At 44.8% G+C, this 26,975-nt stretch overlaps 2 protein-coding genes across 3 annotated transcripts; one reads left to right on the forward strand and one right to left on the reverse strand.

Moving 5' to 3' along the window:
- The first annotated feature begins 938 nt into the window (after positions 1 to 938).
- Positions 939 to 5,216, forward strand: LOC307239109 (serine protease HTRA2, mitochondrial-like). Its single transcript, XM_080012372.1, has 8 exons — positions 939 to 1,561; positions 2,004 to 2,208; positions 2,512 to 2,706; positions 2,879 to 2,911; positions 3,279 to 3,387; positions 3,691 to 3,760; positions 3,871 to 3,966; positions 4,800 to 5,216. Exons 1-8 carry the CDS (start codon positions 1,089 to 1,091, stop codon positions 4,963 to 4,965), a joined length of 1,347 nt encoding a protein of 448 aa, XP_079868498.1. The 5' UTR covers positions 939 to 1,088; the 3' UTR covers positions 4,966 to 5,216.
- A 51-nt stretch (positions 5,217 to 5,267) lies between these two features.
- hif1aa (hypoxia inducible factor 1 subunit alpha a) lies at positions 5,268 to 25,065 on the reverse strand. 2 transcript variants are annotated; one of them, XM_080012370.1, is made up of 15 exons: positions 24,854 to 25,061; positions 14,880 to 15,070; positions 14,261 to 14,415; positions 13,694 to 13,778; positions 12,979 to 13,085; positions 11,669 to 11,856; positions 11,333 to 11,439; positions 10,849 to 10,996; positions 9,147 to 9,454; positions 8,843 to 9,045; positions 8,611 to 8,733; positions 8,226 to 8,488; positions 8,040 to 8,139; positions 6,862 to 6,943; positions 5,268 to 6,425 (listed from the first exon to the last, which is right to left on the reverse strand). In XM_080012370.1, the coding sequence occupies exons 1-15, from the start codon at positions 24,883 to 24,885 to the stop codon at positions 6,262 to 6,264; spliced, it is 2,256 nt and encodes a 751-aa protein (XP_079868496.1). In that variant the 5' UTR covers positions 24,886 to 25,061; the 3' UTR covers positions 5,268 to 6,261. The 2 variants fall into 2 exon arrangements, with proteins under 2 accessions (XP_079868496.1, XP_079868497.1); XM_080012371.1 differs by lacking the exon at positions 5,268 to 6,425 and adding an exon at positions 6,453 to 6,584 and having other exon boundaries at positions 24,854 to 25,065.
- Between the last annotated feature and the right edge of the window lie 1,910 nt (positions 25,066 to 26,975).

Here is a 26,975-nt window from a genome sequence, read left to right on the forward strand (position 1 = left end):
TTAATACGTTTACGTACTTAGATATGTGTGTAGTTAATTGTGCCTGTGTTGTGCTTAATGTCAGCACACAAGAAAAGTGAATACAGAGGCCGTCGAAGCAGGACGCCCCCTCAGACGGAACCTATTGCTGCATTCCTTCGACACCGAAAATCTGTCATTTCTTCCGAGCGTTCGTCTGAACGTCCATTGCCTCGGTACAAGAAGGGTGGTGGTGGTGGTGGGGGGTGGAGACTCCCGCAGTGAGTGCTCCGACCCCGCACGTTGACACAAGACACAAACAACAGAGCGGTTTAAATTGAATCCCCGGCTTGGAATACCGTACTGCACTCTGTATCGCTGTACGGGGTTATAAGCATACTGTGCTGTATTTCTGTGCCGTGCTGATGTATACTGTACTGCATGTCCCTACACACACTTCCTCACTTTATTCACATGCAACCTTACTGCATATATCTGTATATACATAATAGCCTTTTCCTCTTCGTATTCACACTCAGTATATTACCTTTTATAATATTTATAACCCTCATTTTATAATATTTACTCACTGAATTACGTTGTAGGAATCAGTTAGTTTGGTTAGCTTGGTTAGTTGTCAATTAGTTAGTTATTGTGTCAGTTAGTAGTTATTGTACATAATCTCCGGCTGCGTTGCACTGACATTTCCCAGCATGTTTGTATGCTCGTATGTGACAAATAAACATCTTGAATCTTGAATTCCGACATAATCGGGCGTCCCTCGACAACCCCCGGTAGGAGTTCGGCTCATTCCGAGCTCCCTTCCCCGTGGAACGCAGCACGGGGCGCACCGAGTCGACTCGCCTCGACTCGCCTCGACTCGCCTCGACTCGCCTCGACTCGCCTCGACTCGCCTCGACTCGACTCGACTCGGCTCGGCTCGACGCGTCGCGCGTGCGCAGTTCACCGGCGATCTCGGACCCCGTTCGCAGCTTCCTCGCGTGGGTCGTTCCGAACGGCCCCGGTTCGGTCCCGCACACCCGCGGCTCCTCTGCGTCTCCACAGCGGCCACCGCACCTCCCGTGAGGCGGACTCCCCCGAACAAAGAGTCCCGTCCTACATGACGCAACATGGCAGCGCTCGCTGTCACTCGGTTGCTCCTCGGAAGGTGCGGATCCTGCTCGCGGAGTGAAAGAACTTTAACGGCTTTTATACGCGACGGAAGAAACACGACCGGCGGTCCAGGAAGCTCCCCGCCGAGCGACGGACGCCAGACCCGGGGCGGGGAGCGTCCGGGAAGCGTCGGGCCAGGAGGCTCCCTACCGAGCGGAGGACGCCAGACCCGGGGCGGGGGCAGCGGGGGCAGCGGGGGGCGTCTGTTCAAGTCGGTCGCAGTCGGTTTGGGACTTGGGCTGTTGGCGCTCCTGGACACTGATCAAAGGGAGGAACCGTCTTTCTCCAGGGGCTTGGCGGAACGTCTGCTCCGACCGGCCCGCTGCGCCACCCCGTACAAGCCCGACAGCCCGCGGTACAAGTACAACTTCATCGCGGATGTGGTGGAGAAGTCCACCCCGGCTGTGGTGTACATCGAGATCGTAGCCCGGTAAGAGCGTCGGGGGGAACGGTGGCAGACAACAACCCAGAGAACAACTCACAAATGAGAAGGTGTATCCGTCGTAGTGTACTGTGAAGCGGGGGTTTTCCAAACCAGGGGGGCCTCCAACAGGTCCCTGGGGGTCCCCAGCGTAACGATTAATACTTAAACTTCACCTTTATGTCATTTACAAGATGTCAGCACCGTTAGAGAATGTACGATGATGACTGTTTGGATCGTAGTTTCACTGTTATCCCTCCTACTATGGTACAGACAGGTGTGGAACTTTGGACTAAACCCTATCTAACCATATGAAAGAAGTTGGGAATCACTGGTCTGGTGGTTTAGTTTTAGTCACCCACTACTACTAAAATGGGGAAGAGGCAGCTTTTTGAAATCCAAAACTTGTTGCCCAAGTTGGCCCGATCACCAACGCTCATTTCCCACACAGGCACCCTTTCACCGGGCGGGAGGTCCCCGTGTCCAACGGTTCCGGGTTCATTGTCAACAGCGGCGGCCTCATCGTCACCAACGCTCACGTCGTGGCCAACAAGAGGGACGTGCGCGTGAAGCTGACCAACGGGGAGACGTACCAGGCCACCGTGCAGAACGTCGACCAGGTGGCCGACATCGCCACCATCAAGATCTCCGCCAAGGTGAGCGCGCGAGCGGGATTCCACGGGGTGACGGGCCTGGTACGGTCACCTTGGTTTTTAATGAACATTTTATAACAGACTTAACCTATCTCCGTGTTTCTCTCCCGCCGCCGCCACACACGCACGCACGCACGCACGCACGCACGCACGCACGCACGCACGCACGCACACACACACACACACACACACACACACACACACACACACACACACACACACACACACACACACACACACACACACACACACACACACACACACACACACACACACGCCCGCACGCACACACGCACGCGCCTGCAGCACCCTCTGCCCACGCTCACCCTGGGCCGGTCCTCAGATGTCCGGCAAGGGGAGTTCGTGGTCGCCATGGGGAGCCCGTTTGCGCTTCGCAACACCATCACTTCAGGCATCGTCAGCTCGGTTCAGAGAGGCAGCAAAGAGCTGGGATTGTCCAACCACAACATGGACTACATCCAGACCGACGCGGCCATCGACGTAAGTAGTGGCTTCAACACAACTACGCCCCTTTTGTCTCACCTCCCTTTCAAGAGCTCAAATGCGTGTTTTGCGTTACGGGGGGTCATTTTTTTTTTTTTCATCAGAATGGAATAGAAATTCCACTTAATGCAGTGTTTCTGCTGAAGCTTGAATCATTTGTCTGTTGCAGTTTGGGAATTCAGGAGGCCCTCTGATCAACTTGGTGAGTCATAGATCCTCATTTTTGACAGATATCTTCACAATACAAACCTGTTGGCCGACCAGTGACTTGTGACGTTCTGACGCGGAGGGAATTTCCAGGCTATCACCGCTCCAATCCTCGGGACAATTAAATAGTTATTCATCCGTCTCTGTGACACAACGTTAACATTTTGGCAAATTCATGCGTTTGGGCAGATTTCAAAAAAGTATTATGCATGCAAGTGCTGGCATCCCGTTTAGAATCGGAAAGCCTCGTTTGATGGCAGCCTGGAGAAACCAGGTCGAGCCGCCGTGCCGTTTTCCTGGTTTCAAAATCTCATGTTGTACGATGTGTGGTAAACATCCGTGCCATCTCCTTATCTCGTCAGGACGGGGAGGTCATCGGTATAAACACCATGAAGGTCACGGCAGGGATCTCCTTTGCCATCCCCTCCGATCGCGTCGGTCTCTTCCTGCATAAATCAGCCGACAAAAACAGTTAAGTACAAGCAAAGAATGATACATGTGTTAAATTTATATATATAGAAAAAAAATTATAATGAGTGTTAAATGAAAACCCCTATCCGGCAAACCACTACATATTAAGAGAAAATAATTATTGCCTCAATGTTCCACCAGCAGCAGCGTAACTTAGAGCCTGACTCACAACACAGCACATACAGAACCTCCCATTTTCCCTTCTTTCATATTTGATCAGTCACTGCAACGTGAACAAGAAACTACGTCAAATGAACCCTATTTAGAAATAAAATTCACAGTCCACGCTCATTTTCCCGCTAGCGTCCTCGTTGGGTGAGTCGGGCACCAGGAGACGGTACATCGGGGTGATGATGCTCACCCTGACGCCAAGGTAACCAACCCGCTGTTTGGAAAGCCGTCGCTGCGTGATCGCTTCAGGGCGATGTTGTCACTCGACTTTTGGATCTAGTTTTGTTGCGTTTTTTTACCCCTTCGCTGCAGTATCATCGCTGAGCTGAAGCTGAGAGACCCAGCATTCCCGGACGTGACACATGGAATCCTGATCCACAGGGTCATCATGGGCTCTCCAGCGATCCGGTGAGAACTGGATTTTTATTTTAATTTTGAATGTTGGCGAACCCCCTCTCTAAAGCCTTGTACATTAAGTTTATTGTATTATGTGTAATTCATGGCGTAACACATCCCTAGAGTAAGTATAAACAGCTCCCATATTTCTATATCCTTCCACAAAGTATTCTAAAAAAATAAATGCAAGGATTTATTTCCATTTTGCTGAAATTGTCTCCTGTCTGACAAAGTGACAGGAGAGCCTGTCACTTTGGAACCTTAGGAACTCACGAGTTACTAAGGTTATACAATAAGGTCAATACTAAGGTAAACAGCCCTAGTTGCCATGAAACACTTCTAGAAAAGGGTGTTTTGTGGATTTGTATTGATCTGTAGGTGATTGGTTGGTTGCTGGAGAGCTGCTACAGTCACACAACAAGAAACATACAACACGAAAACTGTGGTCGTTCTATGTTAAGATGATTTTATTTTAGCAATATTTTGTTTTCATGGGTTTGTTTATACCTCAAGCAGTGTCCAAAGGGTTATTTAGTCCGTTTAGTATTTAGACAATTTGGCAGGTTTAAAAGTTATTGAGATACATTGAAATCTTTTTATTCTGGCCTACATTGGTGAATAAGCATCCCTGTGGGGTGTGTTTTAGCTCAGGTCTCGGGCTATTTTATGATCCATCTTATGTCAAATATTAGATCTTTGGCTCCAAATTTCAATTCAACATGTTATGACCAATAAAGTACTGCATCTCGAACAGATGCAGAATTCCAGTGCGTTGTACGTAGTAAATGTAATTACACCGGTGACCAGCTAACCATCTCCGCCGTAACCCCCCCTCTATCCCTCAGAGCCGGCCTGCTGCCAGGAGACGTTGTGGTGGAGATAAATGGTGACGCAGTGAAAACGTCGGAGGAGATCTACCAGGCGGTGCGCAGCAGCAACACCATCACAATGCTCGTGCGGAGAGGATCGGAAGTGATCCGGCTGCAGATAACCCCGGAGTACACGGAGTAAACCCTCAACTGCCCTGGAGGTGGGGCTCGCAGTGGGAGGTGGTGATTGGGACGAGGTGACTGGTCATTCAAGGATTAAGAAAGAACTACACCTGTACAAAGAAATGGACTCTGTTCTAATACAAATGTTTAAAATGTTTTGTTTTTTTTCCCACTTTCTGAGTTCCAGATGTATTTTGAAGGGAAAACTCAAGGTTTGTTTGTGAACTGCATTATATGTTCCGAGGCAATAAATTAAAGGAGTCACTCGTACGTTGTCATGGATACATCTGTAAATTGCAAAAAGTGTAACATCCAAGTTAATTAAATGGAATATACCATATATTTTAATTAAAGCAATTTAATGTTAGACAGCAACGAGGGACATGACAGACCAAACACTGCAGACTTAAACTAATGGTAGAAAACTGATTACTGGTGAGTGAACAAACCTGACAAACCACGAATCGTAATGAGAACCATCACACAGCTAAAATAAATGAAGTTATGAATTTAAACTCTGAGTATGCAACGCAGTGGAAAACCAAATATGAATTTGTTTGAGCGTACATAATTAAACAAAAGTGACAATTACTCTTTGTTCCAGTGAGAGCAACCGTCATACTGCATACAGTAACTCAGAAATGGCCATCTATGCACAGCAACACACACTTATACAGTAAAGAAATAAAGTGACATGTACTGGACTACTACACTTAAGTGTATGCTTCAGACAGGTATATTCAATGTATATAACATTTAAACCACCTCGGGTTTAAACAATGAGATCATACTACTGGACTAGAGACATCTTGTAGGTACAAGTATTACAACATACCAGATAGGCAGGAAAAAAATAAAATGGTTGAAATTCCATTAAAAGTACTTTAAAAAGACGTAATATATATTGCTGGTAATAAGTTTTCTTTAAGAAAATATAAATTGTGCGACTTAAGCTTACAATACACTGCTGGCAGTAGCGCCAGGGACGCTGTGTTTGTTATCTTGAGACTTCTCGGGGGAGAGAAAATGAAAAGGAATACAAATAAAAAAATAAATTAGGCTTTTCACTTTATGCCTGAATCCCTCGCACCGAACACCCCCCCCCCCCCCCCAAAAAAAGCTGCTATGGTGTTTCCTAAGGTGGAATGCTGAAGAGATCACATGATGTGCACGGACAGCAGCCCAAACTCGCATCAGACAGAAACAGACACATAAATAAAAGGGGAAGCGGGTGAGACTGAGGAACACGGATGGGCGGGGCAGGGGGGCTGTAGTGTCCGGTCTGGTCCAGCAGGGGGCGTGGCAGAGCGGTGGCCTAGTTGACTTGGTCCAGGGCGCGCAGCAGGTCCTCGCCCTGCAGCAGGTGCTGGCGGCCGTGCATAGGCAGGTTCACCTCGCAGTCGTAGCGCGTGAGCTGCGGGAGAGTGAAGGGGGGCGCGTTGCCGTCGGCCGTGCTGCCCAGCAGGAGGCTTGCCAGTGCTGAAAGGACGGAGGAATTAGAGCTATGAAGTTTTTTTTTTTTTTGTGTGTCGTTTTATTTTCTTTGTCTTTTAAAAAAAAAAAAAAAAAATGTATTGTTGAATCAGGAAAGTCTCAAGATGAAGTCTCGAGATGAAGAATCTCTTTTTCAAGGAAGACCTGGCCGGAGCAGCAGAACGACACAAAAAAGGTGGTTTCAACACAACAGGTAAACAAAATACAACACGTTTCCAGTTCTTATTGTAGAAATAACCCAATTCACTGGCATCCTCCAAATCTTTCATTTTAGATTTAAGAACGAAATCCACCAGGTAAACTTCAAAGCAGTCCAACTATCCCAGGCATAAATGGCCTTCATTTAACAGACATTCCCTGTGTTTAAACCCTCTGTACGTACACAAGGGACAAAGTCGATAAACACCCCGAGGCCACTGACCTGTGGGCACGAGGAGGACGGTCCTGGTCGTCACTTTCTTAGGTGGTAATGTCTCAGACGCCTTGAGCTTCTTGCCTTGTTCCTGGATAATGAACAGGTGACAGAAGTCGTTCACAGTTAGTCATGAGGGTTGGGGTACCCGAAGTCCTCCCCCGGGTAGTGTGGTCACAATTATCCTATAATTGCCTGACCGCAATTACTTCAACGGATGCTAATCATGTTTCCATTTAAACTTTGGGGAAATTTCACGATAAATAGAATGTGAATTATTCAATACACCACTATTTATAACATCAACAAAAGGAGGTGAGGGAAAACTTCATGTCAATTAAAAATTGATCGTGACTGTGCCCCTGTGTTCGGTGCTTTATTTACATCCAATGACGCAAAAAAATAATAAAAAAGAAACATCCAACAGCGCCATTGTTAAAAGACTCACTGAGACAATCTTAAGATGCACTCTGCACTCTCTTAAAATGATTACACATTTGCCAAACAAAATGCCAGATTAGTGCAAGGACAAGACCACACCTTGTATCTACGGAAATGAGAACCGGTTGTGTATGCAACATACAACTGCCCTCGCTGACGCATCATGTCATGTGATGTCGTCACTAAAGTTTTTCTCAGGACTTCCTGCTGCTGATTCCAGCTCCATCGCTATGGAACGTGGCACTTCGACCCTGCACACCTATTACAGTGGTATCTCGTCCTACGGCTGTAATTCGTTCTATAAGAACGGTCGTATGTTAAAACAGTCGTATGTCGAAGCAATTTTTACCATATGAATTATGAAATCATGAAGGGTGAAAATAAACAAAATACACAGCACAAACACAGTAAATAAGAAAAAAATATCGACAAGCCACGAACTACATGCACACACCATGTAGGTCGCCCGCTGACTGACTGCTGACTGACTGGCCGCCGACGCGCCAGCTGCAAATTTGCACGGTCGTATCTTGGAGCAGTCTGTCGTAAGTTGATACAAATTTTTGTATCAACTTCTCGTATCTTGGATTAGTCATAAGGAGATGCAGTCGTAAGTCGAGGTACAATTGTATTATTTTACGATTACGCGGAAGGAGGCAGATTTCACAGTCCGTTGTGCGATTTTCGCAGCTATTTATTTGGCGGAGCCTAGTGTTTAAGTTTATAATAACTGGTTCAGTACTTACTATTCCCACCACCTCATGGAGCTCCCCAAGTTTTCTTTTGCGCTGTGCGTTCTGTGCTACCAGCATCCTGAGGGACACTTCTTTGTCCAACTGCAGATTTCTGAAACAGCAAAGTTGTTCGACGTGAGATGGGGAGGGTACTCAAAACTGAAATGGACCTCTAGGGCATTGAGTTTTATCTCTTACCTGTTGGAGAGCACGGCGGCAGGAGGAGGAGGAGGAGTACTGACTGGTTCCGGCGGGGAGGGGGAAGACGCGCCGCTGCCTGGAGCGCTGAAGGGGGAGCCGGGTAAGCTGCGCACTTCCTGCACGAGGTGCAGGGGGCTGCTCGCCACGGGCTTCTCCGGTTCGCACGGTAAAGGCTCCTCCGGGGACAGCGTGCGCAGCTGGAAGTCGTCGTCCATGGGGATGTAGGGCGCCAGCATCTCCAGATCCAGGTCTTCCATGGCCTGAAAATTCCCCAAAAAATGTAAAGAAATTTTTAAAAAAGCGAGGACTGGACAGGTCAGCCGACAGGAAACCTTTGCATTGTATCCGATGAATAAATTCCCATAGGAAAGGGAATAAGCACCTGTGTGGTAAAAGGATTCTTGGGCTGGGTGTCGATGGCGAACAGCCTCTCTACCAAGTCCAGTTTAAAATCTGAGCTCAGCTCCGAGTCCATGGGGAAGCAGAAGTCCAGCGGGCTGTCGGGCTGGAGGGGAAGAATCAGGTCTTATGATTTTCTCTTGGAAAACATCCCCAAGTTGCTTGTTTGATGTTGTGAGATGTAGTCATTTCTCAGCCTCTCGTGTGTCACTCACCCCTGTGGAGCTCTGGCTGTTCATGGCAATCGGAGGGGACGGGGTGAAAGGCTCGGCTTTGGCCTCCTCGGATGTGCCGCTCGTGCCGTGGGCGGGCTCGCTGGGCGGCAGGGGAGACAGAGGTAGGGCCAGCTTGCTGCTGGTGGAGGGCAGCATCACGTCATTGTAGAGGGGGACGTCCTTCGGCAGCTGGATGTCAGAATCTGCACCAGTGATGGAGGACAGAGGGATCAGAACACAGATGACCAACGAGGACACCAAAACACTAAAAAAAATTTTTTTTTAAAAGTGTGCAGCTCCTGACCTGGGCAGCTGAAGTCCAGCGCGATGATGGTGTCTCCGGCGGCAGGGGCCAGCAGGGTGAGGGCCTCCGGCATCTCCTTCAGCTGCTCGTACAGGCTGACCAGGGGTCGGGGCTCCAGGGTCTGGGTGAAGAGCTTGATCACGTCGGTCTCCGGGGCTTTCTCGTCCTTCAGCGTGGCCTGCGGCTCGTCTGTCTGGGCGCTCTCCTCCACCTCGTCCTCCAGCTGCTCCTCCTCCTCCTCCTCCTTCATGGGCTTCACATCTTCTGTCTGCTCCAGGGACAAGATGGTCTTCTCCTCCTGGATGCCACTGGAATACAATGTGGAATAGAAGTTACATCCAATTGAGTAAAATAAACAGCACACAGAGCAATATAGTACAATGGACTTTTTATTTTATTTTTAATAACCATGCCAATTCTCCATGGTTGTGAATTCCAGCAGTGATCATTAAAGTCCCTGTAAAGTGAATTCAGTGATTTGTTTATAAACATATGTATGTTAGAAAGTAATTGCTGGAAACATGTGAAATGACTGAACGATGTAGCAGTGAATTGTTGAGCCTTTAACTGTTTCTCGCCATTTCTGTGGTCCGGATCTTTTGGGTGAGGCTAAATCATGACCCGGTGACATGTACGAGGTCATAATTTGCATGGCCCCGCCCCAACACTTTATAAACACTAGGTCTGAAATGGAGCATCAGGAGTGAAATAAACTAAACTAAGCTAAGCCGTTTTGGGAATAAATATCTGGAGTAAAAGGCGTCCTTAGGGAGACCCTGAACTCATGATAAGCCCAGCCAGCGATGTCGCACAGCGGAGGTTCTCCGCTCCCCTCCCTACCCCGAGAGGAATATAAACTATGAGCTCAGGACGGGAGAGAGGAGGAAAAAAAAAAAAAAAAAAAAAAAAAAGAACCAGCCGTTGGCCAACGCAGCATTGGGTTACATTAGCATTAGCTGCATGCTAATGGAGCCCCGTAGCCAGACAGCTCTGGAGCGGTGCTTTGAGGTGAGCAACCACACACAGGCCTGTTCAGCAGTTACTCCAATGGAAACATTCCCATCTCATCACACGGTTAACGGGAATGGGCGTGGTTTCAACGTGCTCAGCGGACACGCCACCAGTGCCTCAGAGCAGTGGGGAACGTCCTATTTTTTCCAGATTTTGAAACCTAATTTTATATACTTTCCGATTTTTCTAATTATTCAAATTTGGCTGGTTGGTTAATAACATCATTTTGTGGTGACAAACTCAGAATACCGTTTCATTTTCACTTTACAGGTACTTTAAGAACCTATTTCCTTTTTTATTATTAAATCCACATTTAAGTGGAAACCCGTAATATATTTTTTAAGAAATTTAAATATTTAGTTAAGTGGAAATTTAGAAATAGAACAGCCATTCAATGTTAATTGAAAGTGATGGTCTTAGAGGGTGACCATGAGCTTAAACCCAGACGGGGGAAAAAAGAAAAAAAAGATTTGGGAGTTTTAAATGAAATTCTAGTACTTGCGGTGTGATCCATCCAAGACAGAAGATGGATTTGTACATTAAGTTGTTGGAAAAAAATATATATTTCAAAAAGTTAACTTTGAGAGGGTACCATTCACATCTGTATTAAATACATGTTTGTAGCATTTATGTACTTTATGTTTTATTACTTTTTGGTGTGTACATGCATGTTCCAGGCCGATGAAAGTACCTGAGAACAAAGTTGACGCAGACGACACACTGCGGCTGGGAATTCTTGTTGTTGTAGATGACGGTGGCCTGTGTCTCCACCCACACAAAGCCTCCTCTTTTGGCCAGCATGCGGTACTGGCCTGTGCTCACCTGACCCTTGACAAACACTGAGGAGGAGAAGAGAGGAAAAAATACATTAATCGGTAGTCCATTTGATAAGAAAGTTGTGAATACAAGTACTTATTTGTAAGGTTTTTCCTCAGCCTTCACCTTTCAATCCTGAAAAAGCAAACTATCATTCCTAGGTTGGCAGTACGTCAGAAACAATATGAAAAAGACCCAACAACCGAAAACATGTTCAGGAAATGTTTCCTATTATCACTGACATTAGATAGGAGATAAGAAAGTACTTTATTTGAACTCGTACTTTACCGTACTTCAAATAAAGTACGGTAAAGTACGGGTTAAGGGGTTTAACGTGTAGTACTGGTCATCAGCCTTACGGTTGTGGTGGGTCTTGGTGAGATGGTTCGAGTCCAGAGCATGATAGTACTCATAAACAGAGCGATTTAGCAGATCTTCTGGATCGTAGCCCATCAGCTCCGTAATCCTGTAGCAAGAAAAAACAAGTCCAAAAGTTGAAGGATTTATGGCAAAATGAGGCAGTATGAGAAGTCTGTGCCATTCCCCCCACTGAACACTAGGTGGGTCTGCGGAAACGTCCACAATCATTTCTTGAAAACAACACGCACAAGAGATAAGCGGGAATAATCCTGTTTGGGCTTAATCCTACAGTAAGCCTATTAAATAAAGAGTAGTCACAGAGTGTGCAGACAGACCTCTCGTCACAATAGGTGAACTTCATGTCCAGGGTGTGGCGGCTGAGGAAGGTCTTTGTGTCCAGAGGGACCTCGATGTTGGAGGGGTGTGGAATGGGGTCACAGATCAGCACCAGGTAGGGCATGGCAGGCTCCTTCAGCTCCGCGGGGCCCTTGTACACCCGCAAATGGCCCATACAGTGAAGCACCTGGCGGTCACGCAAACGCTTGTATGAACACACCTCACCTCAGGGCGACTCTTGCAACGGCTCCCTTTGTTGTCTGTGCGCTTTTGCCGTTTGGTTCTTTGTTTTAGTTAAGCACTGGTGCAACCCCAGTGCTACCCCATATCCTTCCCTGATGAACAAATCAACCCCAGTGCTACCCCATATCCTTCCTTCTCCCAACCAATCAGCTTTTGCGTGACACACCGAACACAGCGGGCTACTTGCATCCCAACTTTAACCTTTTTATTTTCCCAAGTTTATTTCAGCTATAACAACGCCATAACGACCGGGACTAAGCCCAGTCATTACCGAGACCTTCTTCTGGATACAGACCTCCACCTCCTACGGTTTCTCCAACCGCTTCTGTCTGAACATCCCATTATGCTACTCTGTCAAATGCTCTGATCCCACTTGTTCTTATCGGAGGCTGTAGAAACAATGATTGTCATTATGTGTGTACAACTGACAAATCGACTTGAGTGTGGGCCGCTTTGGATGAGAGCGTCTGCTAAATGCTTGACTCCTACTTGTTTGTCAGTGTTTACGTTAGTTCCGCCAGCTCAGGACCTGTTCTGTGTGTCTGGTTCTGAGGAAATGAAACGACCCGGCGGGGAGGAATTCTGAACATGGCTACGAGTTTAGAACACACGGTACAAATAAAGATTCTTCTTCTTCTAATGACTTATTCAGTAATCCCCCCCCTAAAAGGAAACATCCTGTTTTCCATCCAGCTCTGATAAACGTTCTTCAAGCTCTGTCATGACCCCCTCTTGTATCTCAGGGATGGTAAATGGGGTTTTTTTTATCAGTGAATTCCAGAAATGGAATTCATGGCTCTGTCGATAGCGCACATTTTGTCATTAAAGGTAAAATAAATGTCACTCTTCGCTCAATACCCGCCACCTGAGCTACGCTGCGTAAATCCCCAAAAGCAAAGAGGCTTCGTGGAGAAGGAGCAGTCACATTTATCAAGTCATGCAAGTTGCACCAAGGGTGCAAATATCATGACATGGAAAGAATGTGTAGGTTGACAGGAAGATCTTTTAACGATGACATGAATATCCCTTTGCAAAAAAAGCTCCATTTGCTTTCATGAGGCCTTACCTTCCAAGTGGCCGACTTTACATTAACAGTGCGGCCCCTGCTGGTGAGAGTACACTTCATCCTCAGGAAAAAATTGCGCTCTGTGTTCAGCTCCTTGGCTTTGGGACCTGAAATGAGTGGGTGAAAGAGATGGAAAGAAAAATGTTTAAAAGAAGAATATTAGTTTAGGATTATTCCTTCCAATAAACCTTGTTTGTTAACCATTAGCGTATCCATCTGTTCACCGTTTCATTAAGTCCTTCTCCATTCTCCACAGAAAATCTCTGGTTGCTTATAATATAGATAACCTATAAATATGCAAAACAATATTTAAGGAAGGCACATTTGAGATTTCATCCTAACTACGCACCACTTGCAAAGCAGAAAATATCACTATTCTGAGTTATTTAACCAATTGCTATATAAAGGTTGGTTGATTTCACAGGAATACGAATTCCTGGGTTAAATGGAGAGGTGGAAAGGAAAGAAATGTTAATATGCCCAGCACTGTTCGAGGAGCACTCACTGACAGGCCATGGCAGTACATTCCATCGCAGCGAACTGGAGGACTCGAGTGGACAAAAACTGACTTGTTCTGACAATGCACTAGGCTCAGTGTACCAACTCAGAAAAACAAAAACTAGAACCAGTTTTGTTGGTTGCAGATTGGCACCCTGCCCGTCTCTCTCCATTACAGCTTGAAAGATTGAAAGCTGACCGCCTGGTGCTCCCTTACCAGTTCTGTGGACCAGCATCTCTCTCAGGTCCTCCTGGTCACAGGGGTGTGTGTAGTCGAACACACTGTGTCCAGTCAGGTCAAACTGCCGTGGACAGAGGGGAGAGAGGAGAGAACATGAAAGACCATTTGGACCAATGTTTTGTGGTTTTGTGGCATTTCCTAAATGTTTTTCTTATGTCATATACAGTATACAAATTGCATACATCCTTCATCATAGGTCTGGGCAAAAGCTTTCAGTGGTAGTGTATATTGCAACAGTCTAGAGTAAATTAACAATGTTAAATATGATATAACCTGAAATAATAAGAGGCCTGATATAGAAGAGGGAATTTTATTTGAAAAGCTAGAGTTTCTGTCTGGTACACTTACCATATAGTTCAAGTGATGAATAAAGTTGGATTCCTTCAAATTCACTATAATTATATTGATATGAACCCAACTCTAGTTCACCTTCTGCACGTTTTTTTTTAACCCCCCCCCCCCCAAAACCTAAACCTCCAAATGGAAACCTACAGCTAGTGATTCATTCTTTTTCCACTGACCAGCGGTACAAAGCACACCAACCTGTGCCAGGCCCAGGCACTTGTTGACATTTTCAGACAGGTAGATCATGTCTCCGTCCTCAGAGAGCACCACAAGGAAGCCGTCCAGAGCCTTCAGGTAGGAGCTGTTCAGCTGGGCGTCCAACTCCGTCTCCTTCTCCGACGCCACCGGCTCATCTGGTGCGGAAAGGTCAAACATGAAGGGTGAGGAAGGAGAAGCAAGAACCAGGCGCACAGCGAACATGGGAGGGGGTGAAGTCGAGAGAGAAAAAACACAAGTTGACAGGATTCTATAAATCAGGGCCAGATCATTAGATTTCATTACTCAAGGAACTCATTGGCTCAAGGAACCTGCTCAGCGCTCTTCAGCGTGTGACACATGGTGTGAGACTCCACAATGTTTCTCACTTGCCCGCTTTTTCTGGCATCGGACTTAAAAACACAAAAGTTAGTAGCCAATATAACTTCTTCATTTAGCCTAATCCTGTTCCACAGCCGGAACATTGTTGTAACTTCTACAACTACAACTTTCAAATATGTGCATGAAAGAGCGTTTTCAGCTCAGAATAAAAACACATCCGGCCATGCCTTGCTGACGAAATTTCCAGTGGGGTGAATGACCTAGAGTTGCACACACTGACCCATGCCGAGCAGCTTCCTCATGCGAAGGTAGCTGATGGTGAGCCTCATGATGGAGGCCTTGTCCATGTTGGAGGTGACACTGTGGGGCAAGGGCAGCTGCTGGGCCAACTCGTAGAACACCTCCGACTCTTTGCCCCGCCGAGATCTCGCAGCATCCCGAGACTTCTCCTTCCTCCGCTCTGAGCTCACCCTGCAGGAGAGAGAGGCGGCGGGTCAGTAACACCCATGTTTTAGAACTTGCTCTAACCCAGGCAACCTAGGGCTGGGTGATACGGTCAAAACATGTTCATATAATGTAATCTAATGTTATTTTTATGTTGTCTCTGGTATGGTTAAATGTGTCTGTATTTCCTTTTTGGTAACTGTGGACTGTTCCAGCCACACACACGGGTTCAGGGAGGGAGACGGAGACTGAGTGGAAGTGAAGTGCCGACGCGGCTGGAGTATTATAACACAGAAGGCAAACAAAACGGCTCGCTGGCCAAAACGTGAACATGAAACAGTAAATAATTGATCCGTGTCAAAGTCCGTTTTTTGGGTCGCAATCTGGTCCGCAGGGTCTCCTGCACCACACGTACCTCACTGCAATACAAACAACACATAAGAAAACTGTCCCAATGACCCAATCAGCCACAACGGGCCAGCCACAACGGGCAAACAGCAGTGCGGGTAACGGACTGCGCCTTTTGACTTTTGAAGGACATGCCTGTATTTCACAACACCACCACAAGAATTCCCACCAATAAGACCTTTACATGTTTTATGATGTAATCATACTGTTGCAATGTGCAATATGTAGAGTTGGGTTTTGTTGCAAAAAATAAAAAAAATAAAAAAAATTACCAGTAACAATAGCAGACCCCTTAAAGTGATAAAGATATCATTAGAGTCAGTATTTCATTCGATAACTTTTATTTTCTACTATACCCATCGTGTGAATGGAAGCATTCAGTTGTGTAAAATGCCACCACTCCTCCCCATCCAAATTACTTTTACACAAATACATTTTCTAAGTGTTCAAATTATTGAGAACAATGTATATTTATTAAATAACTGTACAATGAAGTCTATGCTTATTAGACTGTTGTAGCTGCTTCTGCGGTAGTGAGCCAATCACACGTTGCATTAAATCGGAAAACACTTGCGGTGATTGGCTGCAAGCAAAACCATATAAATAGTCACTTTATATATATAAAATTTTTGATCTGGGTACAAAAAGGACCGAATTCATGTATCGATTGACTGGAGAAGTTCGATACTACTTGGCATTGGGTTATTTCAGTCGATCGCTTAAAAAAGGTATTGGGTACCAATACCCAGCCCTCGCAACATGTGATATTTATAAGATAAGATAACACTTTATTAATCCCCGGGGCTAAAGTCAGGTGTCACAGCAGCAGAGTTGAGACACAGTTTATAAAAGCAAGCGAAAAACAGAGAAAAACATTATATTAAATATATTTTAAAAATAAATCTGCATACATCTATGAGGAGAAGTTAATAGGGAGTAGCCTTTGTAGAGGTGACTAGGCTATCTTATGAGGCCAATACAGGCAGGTGGCAGTTATGCCAACGTAAGTACAAGGAGTATAGAGCAGCAGTGTAATAATAGGAATGGTAGTACTGGTAAAAGTATTATTCTGTGATCTCTCTCTCTCTCTCTCTCTCTCTCTCTCTCTCTCTCTCTCTCTCTCTCTCTCTCTCTCTCTCTCTCTCTCTCTCTCTCTCTCTCTCTCTCTCTCTCTCTCTCTCTCTCTCTCTCTCTCTCTCTCTCTCTCTCTCTCTCTCTCTCTCTCTCTCTCTCTCTCTCTCTCTGAGTGAAACTGCCTGCTGAATCTGGTCTACTGGAGAGTTTAATTTGCTGATGCCTGCAGTGGTCGGGCTCACATTCCAGACACGTCACTCCCCAACACCCCTGATTCATTCACATACACTGTCTCCCCAACAACAATCCTGAGAAAGCACCCTTGAAATGATTGGCCGTCAGAGCGGGCTCGTCGTTATAGATTCTCCAGTCTGCCGTCCTGGAGCACAGCCAGGCTAAAGTATGACATGCATCATGATGACATTTACTATCTTGCCTCTAGTGAGACGAGGGTGGCGGTATTAACACAAACACAAGCAAATGACCACGCCAACATGAGAGCAAGACGCCAGCCATTATCAGAGCAAACTGACCTAATGTAACATGGAACCAACATACCTCTATCACTAGTCTGCTATTGACAACTGGTCACTTTAACAGACTTGCTTATTGTTCAGAAAACCTCCAAACACACCGTGAGTAGCCAAAGTTCTGGTAAAAAGAAAAAAGGAATTAAATGAAGTGATCTTGACAGGACATTGGTTATATCTTTAAAGAGGACATGGATTATTTAAGTCACAACCAATAATTCTTCCCTCAGTCCAATCACTCCCCCCTCCCAACATAAAAAGGTTAGATACCATTTCAACATTAAATCATGAATTTGGCCCTTTGGCCCTGATGCATGAGACTGAAACACAATGACACACATTCAACAGAACAGCTACTTTCCAACATGAACTCAAGAAGCTGAACACGTAGCCTCAAATGGAATTGAGATGACATTGTATACACAACAAGACTTAAAAGTTTACAAAATAAAAAGCAAAAGATTCTGAAAGCTAAGCCTGATTGAAACTGATCTATGGTGCATTTACAGCAATTCAATAAACCAAGTTATTTGACTGCACATGTTCTCTGTAACAACACAATTTACTCGCTAGATTGCAAATAAGATTTTCTTTTACAGAAGAGCAGTATTTATTTTCAGAGTTGTTGGAAGTTAATTACAAAACAGTTAATAAGAAAATGTAGAATCGAAAGCAGTACGACACCATTTTAGCTGATATTTAACCTTTAACTTAATTTAATCTCAGGCACCTGCTTTACTATCAAATTACTCTGCTCTGTTTACATTTTGCCATCCAGTCACTGTTGAGTCACCCGTTCACTCCAGGTGACTCAAGCGTGCACGTGTATTACAGAAACCAAGCTAGCATCTCAACAAGGCGTGTCCAGTCAATACTTAAATGGTTCAGCGGCCTTTTAAGAAGGCCAAAATGGGTTAAAGGGGATGACCCCATCAACAACATGAAAATTGCCCTCCAAGGGCAAAGACAAAATTGTTTCAATGGTCAAACTTGATGATCATTAGTTATTTGGAAATATTTTGCTCACAGTCCAGACACTGTATGGATGGAGGCAATCTTAAAACAAGAGGTGTCGCGTTACATCAAATTGAACAAATACAATAAATACCACAAGTAGTGGTCAGCTGACATGGGTTTTTCAATGGCCAGTGCCAATATTTAGAGAGCAGGAAGGCCGATGGCCAATATATAATGCCGATACCATTTTTTTTGCATCTGGTAAAATACAATTATATCTAAAAAATGAGAAACAAAATTGCTGAAGTTAAATTAAGATTTAACACTTGTTACTGTCTGCATTGTCAAAAAAAGTATCAACTAAATAAATGTCCACAGGTTATCAAAAAACTAAACTTTGTAAAAAAAAAAGTATTAATGAAAAACAGTTATAAAGGATAAAATGAATAAATATTAATAAGGGCATCATATTAAAGTCTAGTCAGGAAAGTCTCCCTGTTACAGAAGTGCAGGATTTAGTTTTTAGAAGTAAAAAAAACATCAAAACAAAATGTTGTTTATTTTTTAACCGTGAATGGGCATCAAGGAAGCGGATTTCTGCAATGGGAACGCATCAAGGCGCTGTGATCTGCGACATGCACTTCCTTCCCTTATTGAACCGATACTAAAAAGAACAGTGTTGTGTTAAAAACATTTGTTTGATGCAAGTTATGAAACAGACAAAAATAAATAGATCTAAAATAATAAAAATTTCCACAGGAACACACACACACACACACAGCGCTGTCTGGGGGAGAACAAAAAACTCCACTCCAATTCTGAGTTATGTTTACGTTTTTCTTTAAATACAAAGTATTTCCAAACAGCACTCCTGCTGTTTTCCTTCAAAACCGGTCATGGAGGCTCTGCACTTGCCATCTTGAATGAGCTAACACGATAACAGACTGGAGCAAATGAGACAGTGAAGACAGTGAGCCTGTGAGAGGAGGCGGGGCTATGTGGCACGCGCAGTGTGTGTGTGTGTGTGTGTGTGTATGTGTCAACTTGTCAGACAGAAGAGAGAGCGAGAGAGTGCAGCTGCTACCGGTATATCCATGGTGTGGAAAATCAGTATTTTAAAAATCAGTTTCAAATATTCAGAAGCGATATGTATAGGAAAATCTATATTTTTGGGTTAGGTCACACTAATCTGCACTTTTTAAAAAAAATATAAATCAGCCTCATGAGTGCAGAGCCGGTGCCGATTATCTCAATATCCCAAATATCAGCCCAATTAATCGGGTGACCACTCTCCCAAGCACAGCATAGCAGAGCGCATCAGAAGAGATGCACCTCTCCTCTCAGTTAATCTGTAAACTATGTAGTGAGGTTGCCGATTGAATTTCTGAATTTTCTACTGGATGGGAATCAATCAGAATTATAATTTTCAATATAAACATTATGCTTCAAGTGTAAAATCATATAATGTTTCTAATTACCAAAGAGCCTCATTATTACTCAGACTACTGATGGCTGCTAAATACACAAATGGTCAGTTAAAATGAAAGAAAAACAAACCGCGGGGTGGAGGAGGGGTCCTCTGTTGGCCCCACAGGAGCACAAAATAGCCCAGGCCATGCTTTGAAAGCACCTCGCTCAGTTTGGTATGTCAGAGCAATACCAGCAACATCATCTTTTACTTTGAACCAACTCAACAGTAATTCGCAATCTGGGGGTCTATTCATTGAAGTCTAAATTATTTTGTGGGGGAGGCTTGGGTGTGTTAACTAAAGCCCCCTTCCCACTTGCACTGAAAGCCGTAAATCTACTGGAAATGTTCCGTATTGGCGTCATGTGGGAATGAGAACTGGTCTCGATGTTCTGCAAAAGTCGTTCTGTAAATCTCCCCACTCTCGACCCAGTATAATTTCTGGTAAATTGCCAGAATGGCTGTGTGGGACTGGAAGCCGTAACAATGTTGTAAAGTAGGGGTGGAGCCAAATACAAATAAAGCACAAATAGTGGGTTTTAACGAATATTTATTTCGCACAAATATTTTTAAAATCATTTGATTTCCGGGAAAAAAATAAAAATAAAAACATTTGGAAAAATGATCAGCTGCAAAGACTAGGAACTGAAAGAGGCCCTGTAGGCTTGGGCGATCGTGCAAAATTCCAAACGGTGATCTCTGGGGGGCAGGGATCAGTGATGTACAATTGTAAGCGAGGGCACGCCCAAGCACACAGTTGGTTTGCGTGTCCATAGAACGTAATGTTTTGTGGCAAATGCCGTCTTCCCTTTCCAGAAGTGCAGGATTTATTATATACCAGTAAAGAATTTACACAAAAAACATCCAGTTTTATCAAATTAAGTCCCAAAGCAACTGAAAGCAATGGGGAGACGTGCGACAGTGTTCGGGAAGCACAGGTTTTTTGGAACAGTAAGGACTTGAACAGTCCCTTTACTCAGGTTTTTAAATTTATAGTTATTGAGGTAGTGGATTGTCTGTCATAATTATGAGGAACACCTCATGAACCTTGCACCTCGGCGCACCTGCCAAGTGCGCACAGCAGCTCCGCTGCGCTGCTCCATTTGCCCAGAGCGGCAAAATGCCTAGAACCAGATGGTCCATGGGGGCTGGAGGACCATGTGCCTCTTCTTTTTTTTTGAGCACCTGCCCCTAAAAGCCTGCGTGCGGGACTGGAGAGAGAACGTGAGACCCGATCACCAGTGGGTACTGGACAGCTCTGAGTGGAGAGGGGGGAGCCTCCACCCCCTCTCTCCCTCCTTCTCCCTCTCCCCCCAGTTTCGGAACACTGTAAACTGCACTTAGCGGAGGGAAAAGTCTGCGGGGTGGGGAGACAGGGAGCGAATCGCTGGTCAAAGAAATGCTTCTGTTGCCTAGTCTCACGTGATATTAGACACCTCTCATGCGAGTGTTACGTAATGTATCCGTAACAGTCATCTAATGCGGGAACAGACTGCGCACAACTTTTCCATAGAGGAGGCTATGTGGGAATGACTACCTACTGCCTTTGCCGGATATATTTTATCCAGCAATGTTACGGACTCCATGTGGGAAAGGGGCTTAAAACTGGTTAAATCAGGAAAAAAAAGGCCAAGGCCAAGTTATGGGCCTCGGAGTTTTGGTAAAAGGTTCTGACATGACACAATGTATTAAGTCAGTTGCAACTACAAACATTTGTAGTGTTTGCAACACCAAACATTCTGTTTTTAGTATCAAAATATTGGCAACATAAAGGCTGGTAATGTGTCAAACATGCGACCTCAAAGTGACTATTCTTACAGCTCAGCCGCTGACATTGTTGAAGAGTTTGTTTGGCTTGCCATCAGCCCGACTTCACACTCGACAGGCATCAAACATTAATTAGGTCGTTTTCTAGACTACTTTGTGTTGTGTTGAATGGGTTTTGGCATTATTATTGTGAGGGAAACGTGACTTTCCGGGACTTTAAAGGAGCCTAGATAGCCCATAGTAAATGAAAACAAGGCAGGTCTGTAGAAATTAACACAAAGGCTGAGGAGTCCAGGGTTACATAACACCCCTGTGCACATGGTCATACATGCCTGAGAATGCTCTGCGTGGCATTCTGTTTTGCAAACACAATGTGTCCCGCTTTCCCTTTTAACTAGGCTGCTTTGTTAGGGGTGTCATTATTCTGTCATGAATAAACGATTCCTTTTAAATGCACACGCACATGCGCAAACACACACCTTCATTGAGAGCAGCATCTGATCAGCTCTTACATTGCAAATGGAAAATACATGCTTGATAGCTTGTTGCAGCATTTATCAATGCCTGTAGGAACGACGTTCATACATCGCTAGAAAGCTCATGTTAGCAGGTGAGTGGAAGCATTCAACTTGAGTTACCTCCAAATTCCAATGTCTAAATAATGAATGCAGACCTGCTCACAGATTTCCAGTAGTGAATGCTAGCAAAATGCATGCTCATTTTGAGCTTCAAATATTAGCAAGCTTTATATAGGTTTCACCTAATTTCTATTCTCTGCTGGTGTGCATTATTCATTTTCTTTTTCCTAATATATGTAGGAAATAAACTGAAGCTTTTATTTAGTAAATTCTACTCAGGATTTATTACATATTAAATGCCCCCTCTTTTGAAAGCCATATTTACAGTAAACTGCATCATGATAGTAAACATAAATTAAATAAAGCCAGAGCCAGAGGAGCCAAATAAAAAAACAAGTTCTGACAATGAAATTTTACAGATCAATGTCACCCGGGCTACTATAACATAAACAGAGACAAACCTGACATTCACACTTACAAAATAGTTTAATGTGTACAATTAGCCTAACCTGCATGCTTTGGAGGCAGGAGGAAACTGGAGAAACAAAGGTGAACCCACACAAAAATGGAGATGCGGAGAGGACCTACGACAGGAATTATATCCAATGCTGCATCCAAAAGCGCATGTGGGTGACCTATCCCCCAGAATTCCCAAGTAAGTAATGAAAAAGAGCAGTGGCTTTTCAGACGTATGCTGTCATATAGCCCCACAGCCTCCTTTCAGCCCTGAGCGGGTTGACAACGACACTACATAGAAACTCATACTGGCATCTTGCAATCATAATGCATTCTGGGACACATTTGTCAGCAACGGTATCAGATGTAGTTTTTCATCCTGGTTCTTTTGATGTCTACTATGGTTCTGACAAATTAAAAACATGCGCTTTACACTCACAGCCATGTACAGTCAAATGTGTGTTTATTTGCATCAGACCTTTGCATCATTTCCTGTTCCCCCAAGATTGCCTAACAAACCAAGGAGTTTCTGATTACACTTTAGAGAACTTACCACAATGTGGCACACCTCAGTCTGTCTGTCCAACTTGCTGATGCATGCCCCGCAACAAATAAACCACATAGTTTAAAAAACAAGATTGGATTCAAGCCTGATGTCATAGTCTTGACTGCAATCCAGGATATATTTGTTTCGGTGATCATTTAAAAAAAAAAAAAACTGTTTCAGGTTGACATGGTTAGGTGTGCGCCGATACAGAAGCCTGTTCTGTGGGACCAGTTGCAACAAGCAACTCTGATATATATTGAGTGTCTGTTTTGGCAGCCATTGCAATGCAACACATATTTGGCCAATCTCAACAACATGGAGCCCAAACCGATTCAGACAGGAATTGCGAAATACGAATTTGCCAGCATTACATAAACACTCAAACAATTGATTTAAAACGGTTTACGACTGGAGATCTATCAGATAAGACACACAAACAAATAAAAACATCCAGGCCGAGAGTATACAATAAAAGTGATGACCGTCTTCATCGATTTTAAAGTAGAATAGTGTCTCTATAGAAACAATCTTCTTCACTTTAAAGACTTTTTGAGTTTCCCTGCTGTCAAAGATAAAAAGCCATTTCTAAACTGTCACACCATGAAGAGTAAAATGGATTATAGTGGAATATGTCCAAGCATAAATTGGATACCCAGCTTGGGCTCACACATTGGTGCGGTGTACTACATCAGTGCGGTGTGGTAAAGTACATTAGTACTAAAGTACATTACATCATTGACGACATCAAACAATTTTTGAAAGCTTAAACACTCCGATTAACTTCCACTGTGGGGTGTAACAGCACCAAAGATAGGGACCCTGAATTAGGTATGGGTGGTACATTTACATGGGAAGAACTACCACCTGGAAAACTACCACATAGATCATCCGTAGGCATGGAAAACTCTGCTCATCATAACGCTCCCCAAAATCATCAATATCATCATCGGACAAGCACGGTTGAATTGTCATACATTAAAGATCCAATGCCATACAGACTTACTCGTTGGGAATTTAAAACTAATGACGTGAGATTATGAGACATAATTGGAGTTATTCAGGGGTCATTGGGAATTAACCAGTGGTAAAATTTGGAGGATTTTCTTCCACTGTTCAGGGATTTCATTCAACATGATGCAAGGAATCAGAACAGCCACAGAGAAAGGAACATGTCTGTTCCATCACGTTAACCACAGCAGTTGCAGTGGTTAATGGGTGGTTCTCATGCCCGCGCGGTGTCACTTTGACCATTTTAGCAGCCAACCTCATTTTCAGCCAAAAATATGAACTAATATTTACTTACAGTCAAATGGGGCTGAGAGTGGCTTCTGATTAAAACGCAGCATTGTGCCGGTGGAACGTCTTGTCGCTTCAAGATATCAATGCATGTCAAACACAAAAACCAACCGGACAATATCTGCACCGAATGGGTGTGATTAGATCGGTAAACACGTTCTCTTCATGACAAAACTATACCTAGATAACATGCAATTGCTATAGTAGCACAATTTCCCATTTGCGTGGAATTGTTGATACGGAGGTTTATTGTTTCTTGTTACATTTGGGGTTCATCGTATATTGACATTTCTTCCTTTTCCGTAAGTTAATTTTCAGGTTGTTTGCAATTATTTATTTATTTTTATTTTTTTTAACTCGGATTACTTTAGTATCGCTCCCTATTGTTTTGATGTGAGCCGTTGTTACACGAAAAGTATCAAGTCCATCTATCCATTAATCCATCCATCCCAAACGGCATAGCTTTTTCATCATCACTCCGATCAGAGCCAATGTGTGCTAGCTAGCAAGCTTAGCTAGCTCTTGTTCTGGCTAACAGCTAACAGGCTAAGTGGCACGAAAATGTATTCTACAACAATATAAAAAAAAACAAAAAACAACAACAACCCGAAAAAAAAACCCACCAAAACTTGTGATTCGCCTTCATTTAAAGCCCATAACAGTTAACTCAACCCAGACACAGCGAAACCAAAGTTGTTCTTTCCAGCGAGCGGACAACGAGCTTTTTACCTTTTCTTCTCGGGGACAGTTCCTGAGTCCATGTCAGGACGAGGACCTGGCGACGACGCTCTATTCTGGTTCAATCCGCGTCCGGACCGTCGAAAGCAAACATAAAATCCCCACTCTTCAGGGCTGCGGCGAAGCACCGGGCGCGTACGACCCGGGCGGGCGGGCGGGCGGGCGGGCGTGCGCGTCTCTCTCCGGGGTCGCGTCGGGACTCGAGCCGCTGCCACGGAGGTCTGATTCCGCTTCCCCAGGAACGCGGTGCCACGCTGGAGGAAGGTTACTTTCTACGGCCGCGGGATTAGCCCCGCCCCCGCGCGTCCCAGAGGCCCCGCCCCCGCGCCCCCGACGACCCGACGCCCCGCGGGAGCGAGCAGTCACATGCTGCCGTCGGGGGCGCGCTTCCGAGCAGAGTTAGATTTTTTGGGGGTTTTTTTTGTTTTTTTTTTTGTCGACGCGTTAACGTGTGACTCGGATCAGCGATCGTGGACAGGGCCCGACGGATGGATGGAAAATGTGAAAATTGAACAAATACACATGACATGTTTATCAACATTTTAAAATATTTTCAAAAGGTCTGCGTCTGGAAATAAACAGAGGAGTGACGTGTGAATTGAGGGTGTGCGTGTAACAACTGCAAATAACATAAGACAAATAACGCCGAAGAAAATACCGAAAGCAGCGGGGCTGACACTACATTCCGGGAGGGCAGCGTTGTGGCCGCGAGGGAGAAGAATCTCTTAAGTCCGTTTGTTTGTGCACACATTGTGTTACGAGTTGCGACAACTTATTAACAGGTTATTTTCATTTGCAGAGAGATTGATCGTTAATCTGCAAACAAAAACGCCTGAAGTCAGCTGCTGTCAAGGGTACCTTTTTGGAGCGTGTCATTATAATATTAAGAATCATAACAATGATAAATATAGCTGCAGGCAGCAACATGCTGGGTCTGGTTCAGTCGTGTTAGGTACGTATACCAGTTTTCTGGGTTCTGCGAAACGCAGCACGAGTTACAATTTTCCGAGTTTGCATTGAATGCAGCATAGTTTTTGTCAGTCGCCGTTTCATAACTTTTTTCAAGGTTTTCTGACATTTGTTTGGTCTTTTCTTTAACACGGGTGTGACCTACCTCTAAGGATGGATTTTCTGTCCACTCCTTCACTGGCTGGCGATGCAACTTGGTCGGGCAGCACTGAGCAAAACCTGTCGCGATCGAGGGCCGCTCAACCAATCATGCACTGACGTCACTGAATGTGTCCTTTCGTTTAAATATCCCTCAAGAAGAAGAAAGAAGAAACAGTCTTTATTTGTCATGCAACACACCACGCTACAACACATGCTTGCACACACACATGCACATGCTTTGATGGTGGCCGGTGAAATGGATCCTCTGCATTTGACCCAACCTGGCTTGTCCTTCCTCTGGGGCCACAGCCAGGAGCAGTGGGCAGCATACGTGGACGCGCCCGGGGACCAGGTGATAAGTGTCCATCGCTGGTCAGAGGATGTTGTGTGCATGTTTTTGGTGGGGGTCCTTACTGACATGAGGTGGAGGAAACCCCATGTGAGCACGGGGAGAACATGCAAACTCCACACAGAAAGGCTCCTGGGCCCCTGGATCATGCAGGGCCGACACAACAGAAATGGACGGTTCTTCGAGCTTCCTGCGGTGCTAAGACGCCTTCTGTGACCGATTATACAATTTTCAGGGTTTTGTAAAACGAGTTTCCATTTAACGCAGCGTCGCTAAGCAGTGTGAACGCTATGCGGTCCGCAGGGCCCAAGTGTATGGATGCGAATGACTTATAAGAAAGGAAGCTTGATCGCGCCAACGTTGTTCTACTTCCGTTATTACAAGAGTTTGTGACAAATTTCTGCCCCAAATGTACATCAATATCAGTCAAACTCAACCGACAAGACGGTTCTAACAAGACCTCAACCACCTCTGTGCGTACTGCGGTTGCCGTGTTCCAGACACTTTTAGCCCAAAAAACTCCAAGGAGATGAATTATAATACAAATAAGAACTATAACAACAGGATTCCGATCCACAACCACATGGCTGCAGTTGTTAAACCATGCAATGTATAATTTCAACACTGTAATAAATTAAGACTTAACCCCGATCC

Source organism: Zeus faber, assembly GCF_960531495.2.
Source record: "Zeus faber genome assembly, chromosome: 13".
NCBI lineage: Eukaryota > Metazoa > Chordata > Actinopteri > Zeiformes > Zeidae > Zeus > Zeus faber.